The sequence below is a fragment of the Dendroctonus ponderosae genome, unplaced genomic scaffold (genome assembly GCF_020466585.1).
Source record: "Dendroctonus ponderosae isolate FM_Combo_2020 unplaced genomic scaffold, Dpon_F_20191213v2 Dpon_F_20191213_1, whole genome shotgun sequence".
Taxonomy (NCBI): Eukaryota; Metazoa; Arthropoda; class Insecta; order Coleoptera; family Curculionidae; genus Dendroctonus; species Dendroctonus ponderosae.
In genome coordinates, this window is record NW_026017110.1 from 56,301,801 (window position 1) to 56,316,039 (window position 14,239).

Here is a 14,239-nt window from a genome sequence, read left to right on the forward strand (position 1 = left end):
AGAGAGCATTCATTTTGGCGATCTGGTCCCTCCGTCTGGTATTTACCATGATTACTACTGCGCCAAGATGTGATTTTGTCTCGGCATTTTTCTGGTATAAGAAAGAGTATTGATTTTGTAGGGTGGTTGCTTCTTCTGCCTTAAGTCTGGCTTCGAGTCTCAAGTTCGAGAACTCAGTCCGAGTTCGTCCCAATTTATCCCTTTTAATTCATTCTCCAGCCTCTCGAGCTGTTCCCTTGATCTCATAGATTGGATGTTGTCATCAACTTTGATTTGTCTTTCTTATATTATAAATAATGTAAATGTAATGTAATATGTAAAATAGGTAGTTTCATTGGCATCCCGCTTACCCGACAAATTTGTTTGAGAATTATGAAATTCTCGCATATGCGATGAGGACTTCCAATGGGTATTAAACAGGAGAACACGAAAAAAATTTCCTTAATTTTGGAAAAAAAATTAAAACTGTCTTAATTATCACTTGCTAGGACACCCGGTATCTAGCAAAGATGTATTTAAAATATTATTTATTTTCGGTACGAAGGTCCGGAACCAATTCTGACTCGTTCGTTTACCCATAGTTGTCCTAATTTCAACATCCAAAAGTAATTTGCCCGCCAATTGAAAAACTACTGAATGAATTCCTAGGTGGATACTTCAAAGAAAATGTTGCATTCATACTATATCAATTAAATATTATCTCAGTTACCAAATAAATATGTGTCAATATTTATAAAAAAATAGAGCGTTAAATTAGCAAATTATATGAACCGTTTAGCTTAAAAAACAGTGACTGTCATATGATCTAATGAGTAAACTAGTTCCAATACCGAGCATGAAGTGAAATTTTCGAATGAAAACCGCACAGCAACTATCGGGCATTAAAAAATCGTTTCAATCGATTCGATTCCTAAATTGTTCCATTTCGTGCACTTCCTAAAAACCTGCAAATAAAATATTAATCGTTTGGTTTCTCTCTTTTTGTCATTTCTGCTTATTTCATACAGACTATCAGATTTATCCCCACTTGAAAACCGAATGGGCTTAGATCAATCCTGGTATAAAATCAGAAATTGGATAATTCCGATTAGTCCACAATAAATTTAGTAAGCGCCATTTAGGATATATGTTTCCTTGGTAGGTGTATATTAAGTGGTGTGTTTTGTGCTAGCTTGTGCTGATTTACTTAAAAGGATTTTATCGTTTTCAGCTAAGGAAGATGATACTCTTTTTGATACTTATATTAACGTGTACACGTAAGTAATATGAATTTTTTACCTTCTTCTGGTCAGTTAAATTAGCTGTGGAAATATTTTCATGAAATATTGATACCTAGGTGTTTGAGCCACGAAAATATTTCTCTACCAATCCAGCACTTGTACTTGAAAAACTTATTTTTTTACATATCAATAGTTCTATAGCCATATCTTTATAATATTGCAAAAGACAATGTATGATAGATTTAAACAATTATCTCTTTCATAAACATACCAGAGCAGAGCTAACCAGAGCTAGTATATTAATTCGTTTTACCTCTGATATTTGAGAACTCATTTTATTATTTTTCATGCAATGAAAAAATGTTGTGATTTCAAAGATTATTATATTAAATTTGTAAAATGTTTTTTTCAGTTGTGCCCGCCTATTCTAATCAACCATACGATGATGTTAATGTACTGTCGAATTTTGATATTGAGTACCATTCTGACATAAAAACTGGAGCAGGTGGTAGCAGTTCAAGTAGTGTCCAAGCTGCCTCAACAGGAGGCAAAAAGAAGCAAGGTCTCAGTGTTGGGAGCAGTTTAAGAAGCATTGCTGAAGGATCTTCAAACACAGCCAAAGATGCAGTGAATAACCAGGATGCTGCTGGTTATCAGGCAGCTTATGTGGCTAAGAATACCCTCGCGCAGTCTGCAGCTGGAGTAAGAATCTATAATATTGCTTGCATTCAGGGTTGTTATTTAACTTTCACTTTTTATCATATAAGATTCTCACTTCGGTCAAAAAGCGTATTCATTTAAACGTAACGATATATTTCATTATATAGTAATGGCCACGCATTTTCAGATATGATTTGCCTTCAACCTAATTTAGATTAATTTGCTCTTAAATTTTCTTGATTAAATTCCTACCGATTCGAGTGAATCTGGAAAACGTAAATCAAAATCAGAAAATTGCCCGCTTTTTTAACACCTTTAACACCTGTTTTTGGTCCACAAAGAAACTTAATTCAAAGTCATATTTATCGCAGTCGTTTTCTTTTAAAGTTATCTGTTATACACACTTGCGAAGTTTTTGTCCTGTGTTTGCCTCACCCTCCGTTTAGCTCAATCATGCCATGCAGCTCAGCAATACCAGAATTTTTTTTTCAGAAATTCTGCAGACATACATATACTATTTCATCTATTTGTCGCAGATATGAAAACATTATCGTAATCATATTTGGATTCTGTTTGTTTTTGCAACTATAATTTACGTCATACTCGGAGCAAGCAAAAAACTAAAATTTTATTCGACAAATTGATAAGTTTCATTCGAATTTAATCAATTAAAAATTAAGAAGCATGAAATCGTAATTTCAGCAGAGCAATAGTTTCAAAATTCCGACACTAATTTCAAATGATTCCAATTATCCAACGACAAATTCGCAATAAAAAGGTCGGTTAAAATAGTTCATGGGACTAAACTTTGAATTGAACCATTACTGAAGAAAATGAGAAGTAAAAGTGTATTCAACTTGAGGCACAAATTTGACTTTAACTAAAAATTAAAAATTAAATAATGAAAAGTGAGAAATATATATTTATGAAGCTGTAAAAAAAAAATTCAGACCACTTTTCGCGTTTGCTCGGTAATAAAGACACTTCAAATATTATCACATTCAAATTTGAATACTGCTTATACCAGTTGTAGAAAAATTATAAATTTCGGTTCAAAGCGAACGAAAATTTAATAGAAATAAAGTTTAATAATAAATTAAGATAATTAATCAACGTTACATTTTTGTGCAAGTTGGATCTTCGCGCTCTTCCTTACGTTTCATATTTTCTTTACTTTCAAAAGTAACTTTCGGTTTGAAAATTGATTTCAAACAGCAGTTAAACAGTGAACGGAATGACCGTATTAAAATCAACTAAATACATTGAGAAAGATATTACATAGGCTATTTTTCCGCCAAGGTCGGTTAGCTCCAAATCTGTAGAACACAATTTCGAATTTCAAAAGACCCAAAAGAAACTTTCAAAGTAATGTTGAAACTTGTATTACATATCTGGTTATTGCAGGTGGATATTTAACCGTGTTTTTGGTTCAAGCTGAGTAAATTAAGTATCGGATAAATATAAGTAGTCAATCTGTATTGATCTACTAATATCTAATAGGGCAAAGTAATAATTTCCATAAATTTTAAAATTCAGTAATTTCGATAAAACGATAAAATGCGGGAAATAATTAATAATAAAGAGAAGTTTATCGGTAAAATTTATTATCTAAAAAAGTTTATATCGAAATATATTTGTGAAGTTGCAAACTTTAAGCAAATGGTACATGTTACGTTTTTATATTAGAATATTTGCATTTTTATGTCTATTACCTATTTATGCCATTGTTATGTCTATTTTTTTAAATAGAAGAACATGTTTTTAAATTGTTTGCAAAAAATATATAAAACTGTAAAGCAATAATTTACTCATCAAATTACAAGATACAAGACAAAAGAGATTGAAAAACATTGATAGAAAATAAAACCGCGGTTTTTTGACTGCTTACTTTCATAAGAAAAATCTCAAAATCAAAAAACAGTGTTTTGGGCGCTCAATTTTTTTCCTGATAAAATTGATTAATTAATCCTCTTGTGTTTGCTAATTTGTGTCTTTGCAAAACAAACCTCCTATTGACCACGAGTTTAGACTTACCCCGTGTTCAATTTTCGTCGAGAAACATACGTCGAAATTCTAAAATATAAACTAACGTTTCCTAAAAACGTTAGAAAGCAAACTAGTTAGCATATGAATGTTCCCAATATGTTCGAATTGTAAACAATTTGCAATTGTTAGCGCATAAATAAACCACTGATTAGATTCTGTTACTCTGTAACTGATGCTGTAACATGTGCTAAAAAGTAAATTGCCTCGTAATTACTATTCTCTATTACTATTACTGCTCTGTGTATCTGGATCGGAAGCGTTAAAAATTCTACCTCACTATGAAAATTAATTTCTCATTTTTCTTTTTACCATTTCCAATACCGTTAGCATCAACATATGCCATTCACAAAACCACAACTGCATTAAAGTATGAAAATTGGCGAGCAGTTTAAACGGATTTTATTAGGATCATTCAATTGAAAAAATCGCCAAATGCTATGTAACGAAACCCATAACAATCAAAGTTCACCTCAATTCGTGACAAAACAGCTGGAACAAATGGTTTGAAACGTTTTTGTGAGCAAGGCAAATAATTGCATAAATATAAAGCAAATTGCATGCTCGCACTTTCACTACCTTGGTCAATGTAAGTCTGGGCATTTTGACAACATACCAATCAATTATTCACCAAACTCAAGATATTAGCTTAAGAAAAATATTTCCAGTTTTTCAGATAAGGCGTTCATCAAAGCGTTCGTCATAATTTAAGCACTTTCTGTCATGATATTAATTAATCATCATTAATAAAGTGTTTTTTGGTCTGTGACAAAGCCTGCAATTAAACACGAGTCTTTTAATTTGCATATTATTCTCGGCATTTTACTGCTCCAAATGCATTAAAAATCTACAATTCCGTCCTTTGTGTTTAGGCATCAGCTACAGCGCAGGCTGCTTTAGCAGGGAAACAAATTATCCTCCAAGGACTCGAGCAGCAATTCAGGGACGCCCAACAGGGTTTAAGGGGTGAGCAAGAGCAGCTGATGCAAGCCCAAAGAGCTGCTGATTCCACAAATCGTGCTGCACAAGAAGCTAGAGCTCATGTAAACGTATTGCAACAGACACTAAACGCAGCTCAAGCTGCAGCTGACCATGTTACTCAAGCAGCTTCTGAAGCAGCTGGTGAGTTGGCTGCGCAGCAAGCGATGGTGGGTTCGGCAATTCAGCGATTGGATCAACTAGGACAGCAACTGAAGAGTGTCAGAATTGACTTTCAAGCAACACAAGCAGCTGCTCAAAAGGCCCAAGCAGCAGCACAAACAGCAGCGGCTAATGCTGCAGCCGCTGCAGCAAAAGCTGCGGCAGGCTTGGCAAAAGCTGCCCAACTGCCTCCTCCGCCACCCCCACCACAGGTACCAAAAGACAACGGTGGTGCAGGAGGAAAAGGACAAGGCGGTGCAGGAGGTAAAGGAAAACTTACCGCTCCTTTTGAGCGTGATTTTTATAAACCTTTTGAATATGAACGATAACAGTTATAGAGTAAATTTATTGTTTTTATACTTTTTGTTTAAATAAATTTCCACAAAAATTAATAGTTATTTTTCTAGACGTTTCACGTTTCCATCCTTCAACACAAGTATTATATAAATGGGCAACCAACAACCAACAGATCTTCATAAAATGTCAATTTTTAAATTTATTTCTTCGTTTCGTATTTTTTGTATTTGATTTTAGCAAATTTTAGCAAAAAATACCGTCCTAGGATAATTTTAGTTTTATCCTTTAGGATGGCTACGTAGTATACCTCTACTGGGGAACATAATAAACTTCTTCATGCCATAAATCAGTTCTAGCAAAAAGCACCAAAGACTGACACAGTATCCCCTGTATAAGAAAGAAATAAGAGTTTACTTATTCGAAAGGAAAAATTGTTATGTTGCTTCCAAGAAGAGGACAAAAGAAGAAATTCTTTGAATAGCGATGGTTTGTAAATAAACACCTGTAAAATAGAATGAATTTTATTTAATTGCCATATCTAATTACTCAAAGACACATTTTCGCTACTAATCAATATTTCTTTATTCAAACACTTCTAATAGTTTCATAATTATTATTTCTAATCGTTAGTTACCTAATGTCTCGTTTATTTTGTAGAAGCAAAAATACACCGTTTAATTTGCGGCTTTGCAAGCTAATGCGATGAGAAAGAAATGTACTGCAGCAAAAATTACGTACTTAATTCTGAATAATGCGGTATGATAACCGAACCAATAACTACACGAAACACATTGGCACAATATAAAGTTACGTCAAAGCAACGTAACACTTTAATCGAATTATGTCATGTTAATTGATTGGTATATTTAGAAAAATATGTGTCAATAATCTGCTCAATCAACGACATCCCATTGACCTCAACATTATATAATTTTAAGGCGAAATAAATAAGTTGCAAATTGTACTGTACAAAATTATAAATTGAAATGTTTGTCATGCCTACATGTAGAGCAAATGTTTGAAATAGATATTTTATTAAGAAAAAATTGAGTCAACTGAGTTTACTTTTCTTTTAGGACAGTTAATATTTTAAGTGATGTAGTTATTTAATAAACATTGCTTGAATGATTTAAAAGCAGTCAATTTCATTCGTATTCTGTTCGTCCGTATTGCAGTGTTTTGTTGCTGAAGTGAAAAATAAAACGCATTTTTTTGAATCTTAAAATCTATAATGCAGGTTATTGCATTATGGATGCATTATTGATTTTTTTCTAAGGGAGTACTGTTCATTTATGTTATTTTAACTGTGTCGAAAATTGTCGCGAGTGTAGTCAGCAGATGGTGTAAAAGTATAACAGTTTTGCGTTGATTTGCCGAAATATTTTAGAGAAGTGGAAAATATTTTATTAACTTTTCAACCCTGGTTGCAAATGTGGTAAATATCGATATAGCAATAAATATCTTCATATATATGTGTGTAAACAACCTTTATTTTTTGCGAAAAACACCATCTTCATCATCATCACATCACCTTTTAACTAGTTTAGCGAGTTATAGGGAAAAAAGAGTGGGATTATTTGCAATATTAATAGAGATTTAGTGTTATGGTCCACTTATGGCAGTTGTTGTTCGTTTTTTTATTTAATTTTATTTGCATTTGGAGCTGTGCTCTAGCTATCCTTGTCATGTTTGTGAAGAGTTTTTCGTTTTTGTCCGATCATTTATAACTTTGAAAGGAATTTTTCCCGGCGTAGCGGACAAATAATTTTTGGAATAAGAAAAATTTACTGCTTTCGGCGGAAATGTTTGTCAGTTTGTACAATAGTTGGTTTGATCGATTGTGCAGTGACTTTTGAGATCTTATTGTGGTTATTGATCTTAGTAAAAATCGATGTTTTGATGCTTGTACGTGTTCGATTTTATTGGATATGTGACTAAATTCAGTAGTTTTGCACCTAACCGGCGGTTAAACATTGGTACGCAACAAAATGTTTGCAATTTTCTCGAGAGTTTAGGGGTAGGAGTCTTTTGACATTATTATACCTTCACTTTGCCCTTAATGTGCCTAAACTTTTACATCGATCAATATACTCATATATGGATAAAAAGGAGCGCGCATAGTAATTAGCCGGCCAGATCACCTGACCTCACCCGGTGGATTTTTTTCCTTTGAGGATACGTCAAAGAAAAAGTCTTTCAAGTTGTTCCAACTGATCCCGAGGATATGAAGCAGAGAATGACGCATCTTCTACGAAATATCCCCACAAATGCTGCAAGGAGTTCTTCATAACAACGTTCAAAGATTATGCCTCAGGGAAAATGGGAATGCGTTTGAACATTTGCTTTAATACTATTTTTTGCCATTACCTTTGGGATAATTACTGAGTTTCAATAAAAAGTAGATTTTTAATTTCGGTTCCGAAATCTGTATAATACAACGAACGGGAACAAAAAACTCTATCTAGGAATATCATTATATTTTTCTTTGCTTGTTGTATTCTACAAGATAACAGATCAAGAAGAAAAAGATCCACTGCTTCAGACCGTACTTCGACTGGTTGAACGGTAGACACAATTATAATAAGTAAGTATCCAAGGATTGAAATTAAGGTAATCCTAAATGGAACAACATTGAAATAAGGACTCCCATACAAAAATTAATTTAATCATGGTATTTTTGAAAAGTATTTTTTATTTCGTTTCCACTGATTTCCACTATTTCGTTAATTCTGATTTTTTCAATATTTTTTCGGTTTAAAGATTTTTCTCGCTGGTTTTTGCCTTTATACTTATCACAATCTTTCGAAGAGTTGGTTTTGTTGGGAATTCCCATTTCAAGTGTTCGAAAAACTAGGATTTTAAAAGTAGTGTATAAACGTACGGTGTTTGTTTCTTACGATTGAAAAGTCGATTGGTCCTCACAAATAATATTTTTCCTCTAATATTTTTTTGTTAATAGTTGACCTCCAAGGCGGCCTCAGAAATCGAGTTGCCGCACGTTTATTGGTTTTTACTATTATTTTACGGATTAAGCTTTTTCTTGCTTTTTATTCCACTTTATAGGAATTTCAAATAATATAAGTTTTGCTAAGGACTATAAATCATCGCTTAATGAAGAACTAGATGATTTCGTTTCCATATCGTGTTCGTCAGGGTCAGAGTCAGAACTGAAAGAATTGCAAGAATTTGCAAATGAACTGTTATAACCAACAAATACTAATAACTAAAAACCTATTATTCACGAAGAGCGTTAGAAACACAGTTAAATAGTCACATAAACATGAAATAAACAAAAATGCAACAGGTTGAAAGGGTTAAACAATCTAAATAATTGCATTTGCTTACCTAATTCTATATTTTGCATTACCCTAATCATCTTTGAATCTAAAATTCGCTGTCATTTTTGTTATCGAAGGGAGATTTTCTAGAAATCCTCAAAAACCCCAAGTTCTTTTTCAAACATTACAAGCTGTACCGAAAGAAACGAAGAAACCGAAATAAAATATTTTACGGTTCAGCCCTTGACAGTGTGCTAATAGAAAATATATGGTTCCAGTTTCGGTTCCGCTCCAGAAAAAAAACCGGTTCCGTTCCGGTTTGGGTCCCTATAGGTTCCGGGAACTGTAACATTAAGTACACGAACTATTACACTTTTAAACACATATATTTTTAGCTTCGGGCAAAAAACAAATTGGAATGACTGAGAATAAGTAGTTTTAATCTAACAGCAGATCATAATTTTCATTGCGTTAGTTCACGACTATTCTTAAAAATTATTCATTTTTATAACATTAATGTAATGGTAATGAATAGGTGACTGAAGGGCTCAGTTAAGCTCAGATGCATTCGCCGACCCATACGTTATTGTATAATTGATTGCCTACTAAGTATAAATTGTGTAAGGTCGCTCCGTAGCCGCAAATAAACATATACACCGTATCAATGCGAGGCAACCTTCACCTCGTCTATCTGTGGACCCTGTGGACCTAACCAAACTTAGTCTCATTGGCGGGGTAGTAGTGATTAATTAGTCTTTAATTTGTGGTAAATAGTCTTTAGGGCAGTGAAAATGATAACCCCACGTTTTCACCTGTCTCAAGATGAAAATTCTGTAACGATTAGTATTCGAGCCCCATATTGCAGCTTGAGTCAGCTGGAAATCGATGTAGATGAAGAGGTATTTCTTTTTTCATCTAAGCCATACTATTTGAGATTAACGTTGCCTGGAAAAATTGTTGAAGATGAAAGATCAAAAAGCTCTTTCGATACAGATTCCGGCGAGTTTCTCTTTACATATCATAAAGAACAACCTGGGGAATATTTTAAGGATCTGGAACTTATTACCAAACTTCTTACCGTGAAAGTTGACGCTCATTGTGAAAAAGGAACAATTCCCATTGAAGTGATATCAGAGCATGATACTGAACCAGGAGAAAGTATAGTGAGCAATCCGGAGTTTGGGTACGGATTTGCATTAAGAAATTCTAACGACTTTATGAAAGTTAGCTCTGCATTTGATGATATTTTTGAAGTAAATCCCTGTGAAGTATCTTTAAAAGAGCGACGTAAGCTAAGAATACAGTATGAGCAAGGGAAATTTAATATGGATCACTATATGGCCGATTTTATTGACAATGACCAAATTTGCGAAGTAATTTCACAAAAGTTCTCCCTTGGCGAAAAGCAAGACTCAAGTTTTAGTTTTACTGAAATGGAACTGGATTTTCTTAAAGATCTTCCAAATAAACAATACAATTTAAGCATGGAACAAATAGCCTACTGCCAAAATGGTCTGATTGACTTATTGTTTGCATATTGCTATGACCAGCGAATCACAGAATTTGAGGGCAATAGTGAGTCTAGTTGGGATATTAATAAGTTAGCTGCCACGTTGTGCTGGTTTGAGGGTTTTGCTAAACCCAAAGCTGCCATAATTTCTGCATTTAGACGATCTTTAATATACCCGCTTTACCGGCACTTTGAATTATCTCAAACTGTCTTTAACGATCTCAAAACTTTAATTAGTTCAAATATTAAAGAAATTGTGCGAGTACTAATCAAGATTTACAACATCTTCCTACATGGAGACCGTTATATTATCAATCAAATCTTTATTAAAGACTATATCATCTATGTGATGAAATGGGACTCAGACTTGTGGAATAAGACAGTGCAAGAAGTCACTACTTTAAAAGTTGCCAAAGTAGATCTAGGATTAAATTTGATGGAAATAGAAGATGGCTTCATCCCACATTGTGAATTTGCAGCCTTAACAATAAATGATGATTCTGATCACGATGCCTCGGATAGCGATGATTATTCATCATCTGACGGTAGCACCGATGATTCTTCGAGTTCCGACGATTCTAGCGAATGTGAGTCTTGCTGTGGTGAGACAATTGATGGTAAACATTTAATACCGCATTAATTTTAAGACGAAACGTTTGTTGTTTGATCTCAATAATACACTAATTCATATGCATATAGCTTTATTCTTTATTTCAAAAAGGTCGTTTTGTTCAATAACTTGATCCAAATGCTTTTGTTGGTTGCAGAAAGTTGATCAGAATTGAAAATTAACTAAAGAAGCAATTAAATCCATTTCAGAACATGTTCACATGATTTACACGTTTTTCAAGATGTATCCCTACATTTCTCTATGCTAGATGATTTTTTATTTTGCTCACTTCAATACTAAAACTGTTATATCTTTTGTTGATTAAAAACGTGAAAACCTTCCACTTTCGGAATAACCAAATTTGGAATTTATACACGTTAACGAACGCTAGAGATAATTATCGAAAATCTTAAAATTCAATGTTGAGGGAATTATAGATGGAAATCATCATTGAAAGTAGTTTTCAGTTCTGATCAACTTCTCGATTATATAACAATTTTCGATTTTGCCATAAGAGATATTTTTTGTAAAGAAGTCCTTTTGCAAATTAACAGTTAAAAACGTTTTCTATTTGACTACAGGTTAAGAACACACTTTCTATCTAGAGTCTTCTGCATATAGCGTTCACACTTTTTAATTTAGTGTATCTTTACTGTTGTATATAGATGTACAGTGGTCCCAAATCCAAGATGGAGCAAACCGCAAATGCGCGAAATACACACGTGAGCAGTAATAATTGCCAGAACCTCACAAAGCAATCCATTATTTCGTAAAATAATCATGCTATATAGAAATAATATATACATTCATAATTGAACAGTAACATGCAGCTAAAATCAGAGACTATAGATAGATGATATTATCAATTAATAAATCACCATTTTGTTGTTGATCGGCAAATCGTAAATGTACTTTTACACGAAGACGCACTTTAAATTTATTTGGCTTGCTCCCTCTTGGATTTAGAACGGCGGCAGGTTAATTATTAGTCTAAATACTGGTGTTACCTTTTACATATATTTTACGAATACTAAAAAATTTATGGATACATGTTATTACTTAAATGTTATTTCTTGTGCATTTTAGGACAAGACGAATTTGATTCTCGCGCGCTTGGCCCAAAAATATAGCAAGCCACTAAATTATACTCGTTTTTTGTCAGTTAACTATATTTCTTGGCTATCACAGTATTAGATAACTACTGATGTAGAGAGCGTATTATCAATAATAAAACTTCTTCATGAAATATTTGATGTCTTTTTAAATTATAAGATTCTTATAGCAGTTGTCATATAGTGCGCCCCGTTCATAGTTGTTTGTGATTTTTCATAATTTACATACGGACTTTTCGAGAGGCCAGCTTCCTTGCACTTGCCTAAGTTAATTAAATAGTGAGATTAGAAACCAGAATTACGGTCGTTTCACTATGGCATTCTATGGCTTCTTCCGAAAAAGATGCGTTTTCCAGGCACTCTGAAACTACGTGGAAACTCTTTCCAGTATACAGTGTCCGGAAGTGAAACCCACACACGGAAAAAGCAAATTTTAAATATAATTTAAAGTTGATTTCACTCAAATCAATATTTTTGGTTTTCTCTTCATTGTTCACATTGCCGTTTACCTAGAAGGATCAAACTGAGGATATGTGTTTATTTTTGCATTTACACCTAATTAATTATCTTAAATCAATAATAAATGTTTATCTTAAAAATAGAATTTTCTTTTTTATATTATAGATTGATGAAGAATGCTCTTATTTCACAATAAAAAGAGCATTCTTTAGCAAAAGGTAACCAAGAGCTGCCCCCATGGGTCTTGCGACAGACTCAGGTTCAAGCCGTATTAGAAAAAATCCAATTAGTAAAGAAATAAATTTAGAGAATTAGGTACTTGAACTTTTCAATAGGAAATCTATCGCTCTTAAAAGATGCCTTAAAAAAGAGTATATTAATAAATTGTTTAACAAGGTTAAATTAATGTACCTGTAAAAAAAATCGCCCTGAGATTTGGTTTTTGAAAAATTCTCAATCTATTAATATATTTTATGGTTTATTGTCCATAGCTAAAGATTAGTGTCGTCATTTTCAGCTGCCATCTGTTGGTGGACAGGCTTCAGTAAAGAGTCAAAGTCAAATAGTGAACGACGTACCTGAGAAGTCATACGCGGTAATAATCCGAATATCCGATACACAGTCACTAAACTGTGCGCTGTCTGTTGTCGTGAACGGTGAAGTGAAGTTTGGAGCACATCGAACTTTGTTTTCTCTGGACTGGAAAGTTTTCCTTGATAGCTGTGCTAAAGAGAAATTGGTGCAATTCGTGTGTTATTGAATTTTCCATGAACCTACGGGAACATACGGTGGTTTTGTTTAGATCAAGTGGTTAATCAATATGCAATTGAAATCGACGATGTTCAAGAAACATGTGTTTATGTGGCACGCATAATATTGTTTTTCTCTACAAATGCTTAAACATGGCTACTATTCAGTAATTTTCAATTAAAAGTGATGCCGGGCCTACGAAAAAGCCAGACGTTTGTTGGGATTAAGATGTTTCTTCGCCGCCCAGGTATTTATATTTACTTCTTCTGTTTATTTTCTTTGTCGCCCTTATTTAACTAGGACATGGCCGAGGGCTGAACGCGAAAGATACACTGTTCGCACAATGTTTACTAGGAAGTGTCTAAAATACAATCAGAAACAACCGCAATTTATCGCGAACATTTGTCTTTATTTTCAGCAATTGCGTTTCAATGTGATTTAACTTTAATATTTTGCTAAAATATGCCCCACTTCTGTCATTTCAGATGTTACTTCGATATTGTTATTTCATTTCATTTCAGCACCGCCTGAGCCTTTTTACCCAAACAGATATTGCATGTATTATGCAGAATTGTGTCGTAGATGTTTTATTAGTTTGCAAACAATCCAACAGTTCTAATAGTACCTACCTACATATTGACAATAAAGTTTCCCAATTTCTGGGGTCTAATTCACATTCAATTTCACAAGTTTACATTAACATTTAATATTCAGACATGATCTAATGTCTACATAAGTAGGTAATAAGTAATGCTAAATTATGCAAAGCTTCCTAGCGAAGTTAATAATGCTTTAAAACTTGACTACCTATATGCTTATCCTTCCAAAAACAACAGGTCCAATATTGATCTCAATTAAATGCGGATCTCAAATGTATTTAAGTAGTTATTAGAAATTAACGTATTAGTATTTAATTATATTAAATAAGGATGGATAATTATGGATAGTAATAATTATACCGGATGCCCATTAGAAAACTTCCCACCTTTAATATCTTTCTTGCAGATAAACATATGAAAAATCGGAAATACTGTTAATTTTATTCGTAAGGGGGACACTAAATTAATATTTTTAGCTTTCTTGTTTCAACCCCCTAAGAGCGGTAGATGTGACCCTTAGAATCTTAACGGGGAATAGGGGTCAGGTGGCACATCGCTTTA

The 14,239-nt window shown here is 33.4% G+C and overlaps 3 protein-coding genes across 4 annotated transcripts in view; all 3 read left to right on the top strand.

Moving 5' to 3' along the window:
- Positions 1-947: 947 nt before the first annotated feature.
- LOC109537881 (glycine, alanine and asparagine-rich protein) lies at positions 948-5,455 on the top strand. Its single transcript, XM_019904802.2, has 4 exons — positions 948-1,137; positions 1,211-1,256; positions 1,633-1,922; positions 4,796-5,455. The coding sequence occupies exons 2-4, from the start codon at positions 1,220-1,222 to the stop codon at positions 5,390-5,392; spliced, it is 924 nt and encodes a 307-aa protein (XP_019760361.1). The 5' UTR covers positions 948-1,137; positions 1,211-1,219; the 3' UTR covers positions 5,393-5,455.
- A 3,874-nt stretch (positions 5,456-9,329) lies between these two features.
- LOC109537942 (protein SHQ1 homolog) lies at positions 9,330-12,006 on the top strand. Its single transcript, XM_019904932.2, has one exon. The coding sequence runs from the start codon at positions 9,430-9,432 to the stop codon at positions 10,786-10,788; it is 1,359 nt and encodes a 452-aa protein (XP_019760491.1). The 5' UTR covers positions 9,330-9,429; the 3' UTR covers positions 10,789-12,006.
- Positions 12,007-12,955: 949 nt separating this feature from the next.
- Positions 12,956-14,239, top strand: part of LOC109537943 (BTB/POZ domain-containing protein 7) — a 27,569-nt gene continuing 26,285 nt past the window's right edge. For both annotated transcript variants that reach the window (XM_019904933.2, XM_019904934.2), the window contains exon 1: positions 12,956-13,326. The gene's annotated coding sequence lies outside the window, so the exon portion shown is untranslated. The remainder of the gene's footprint in view (positions 13,327-14,239) is intronic.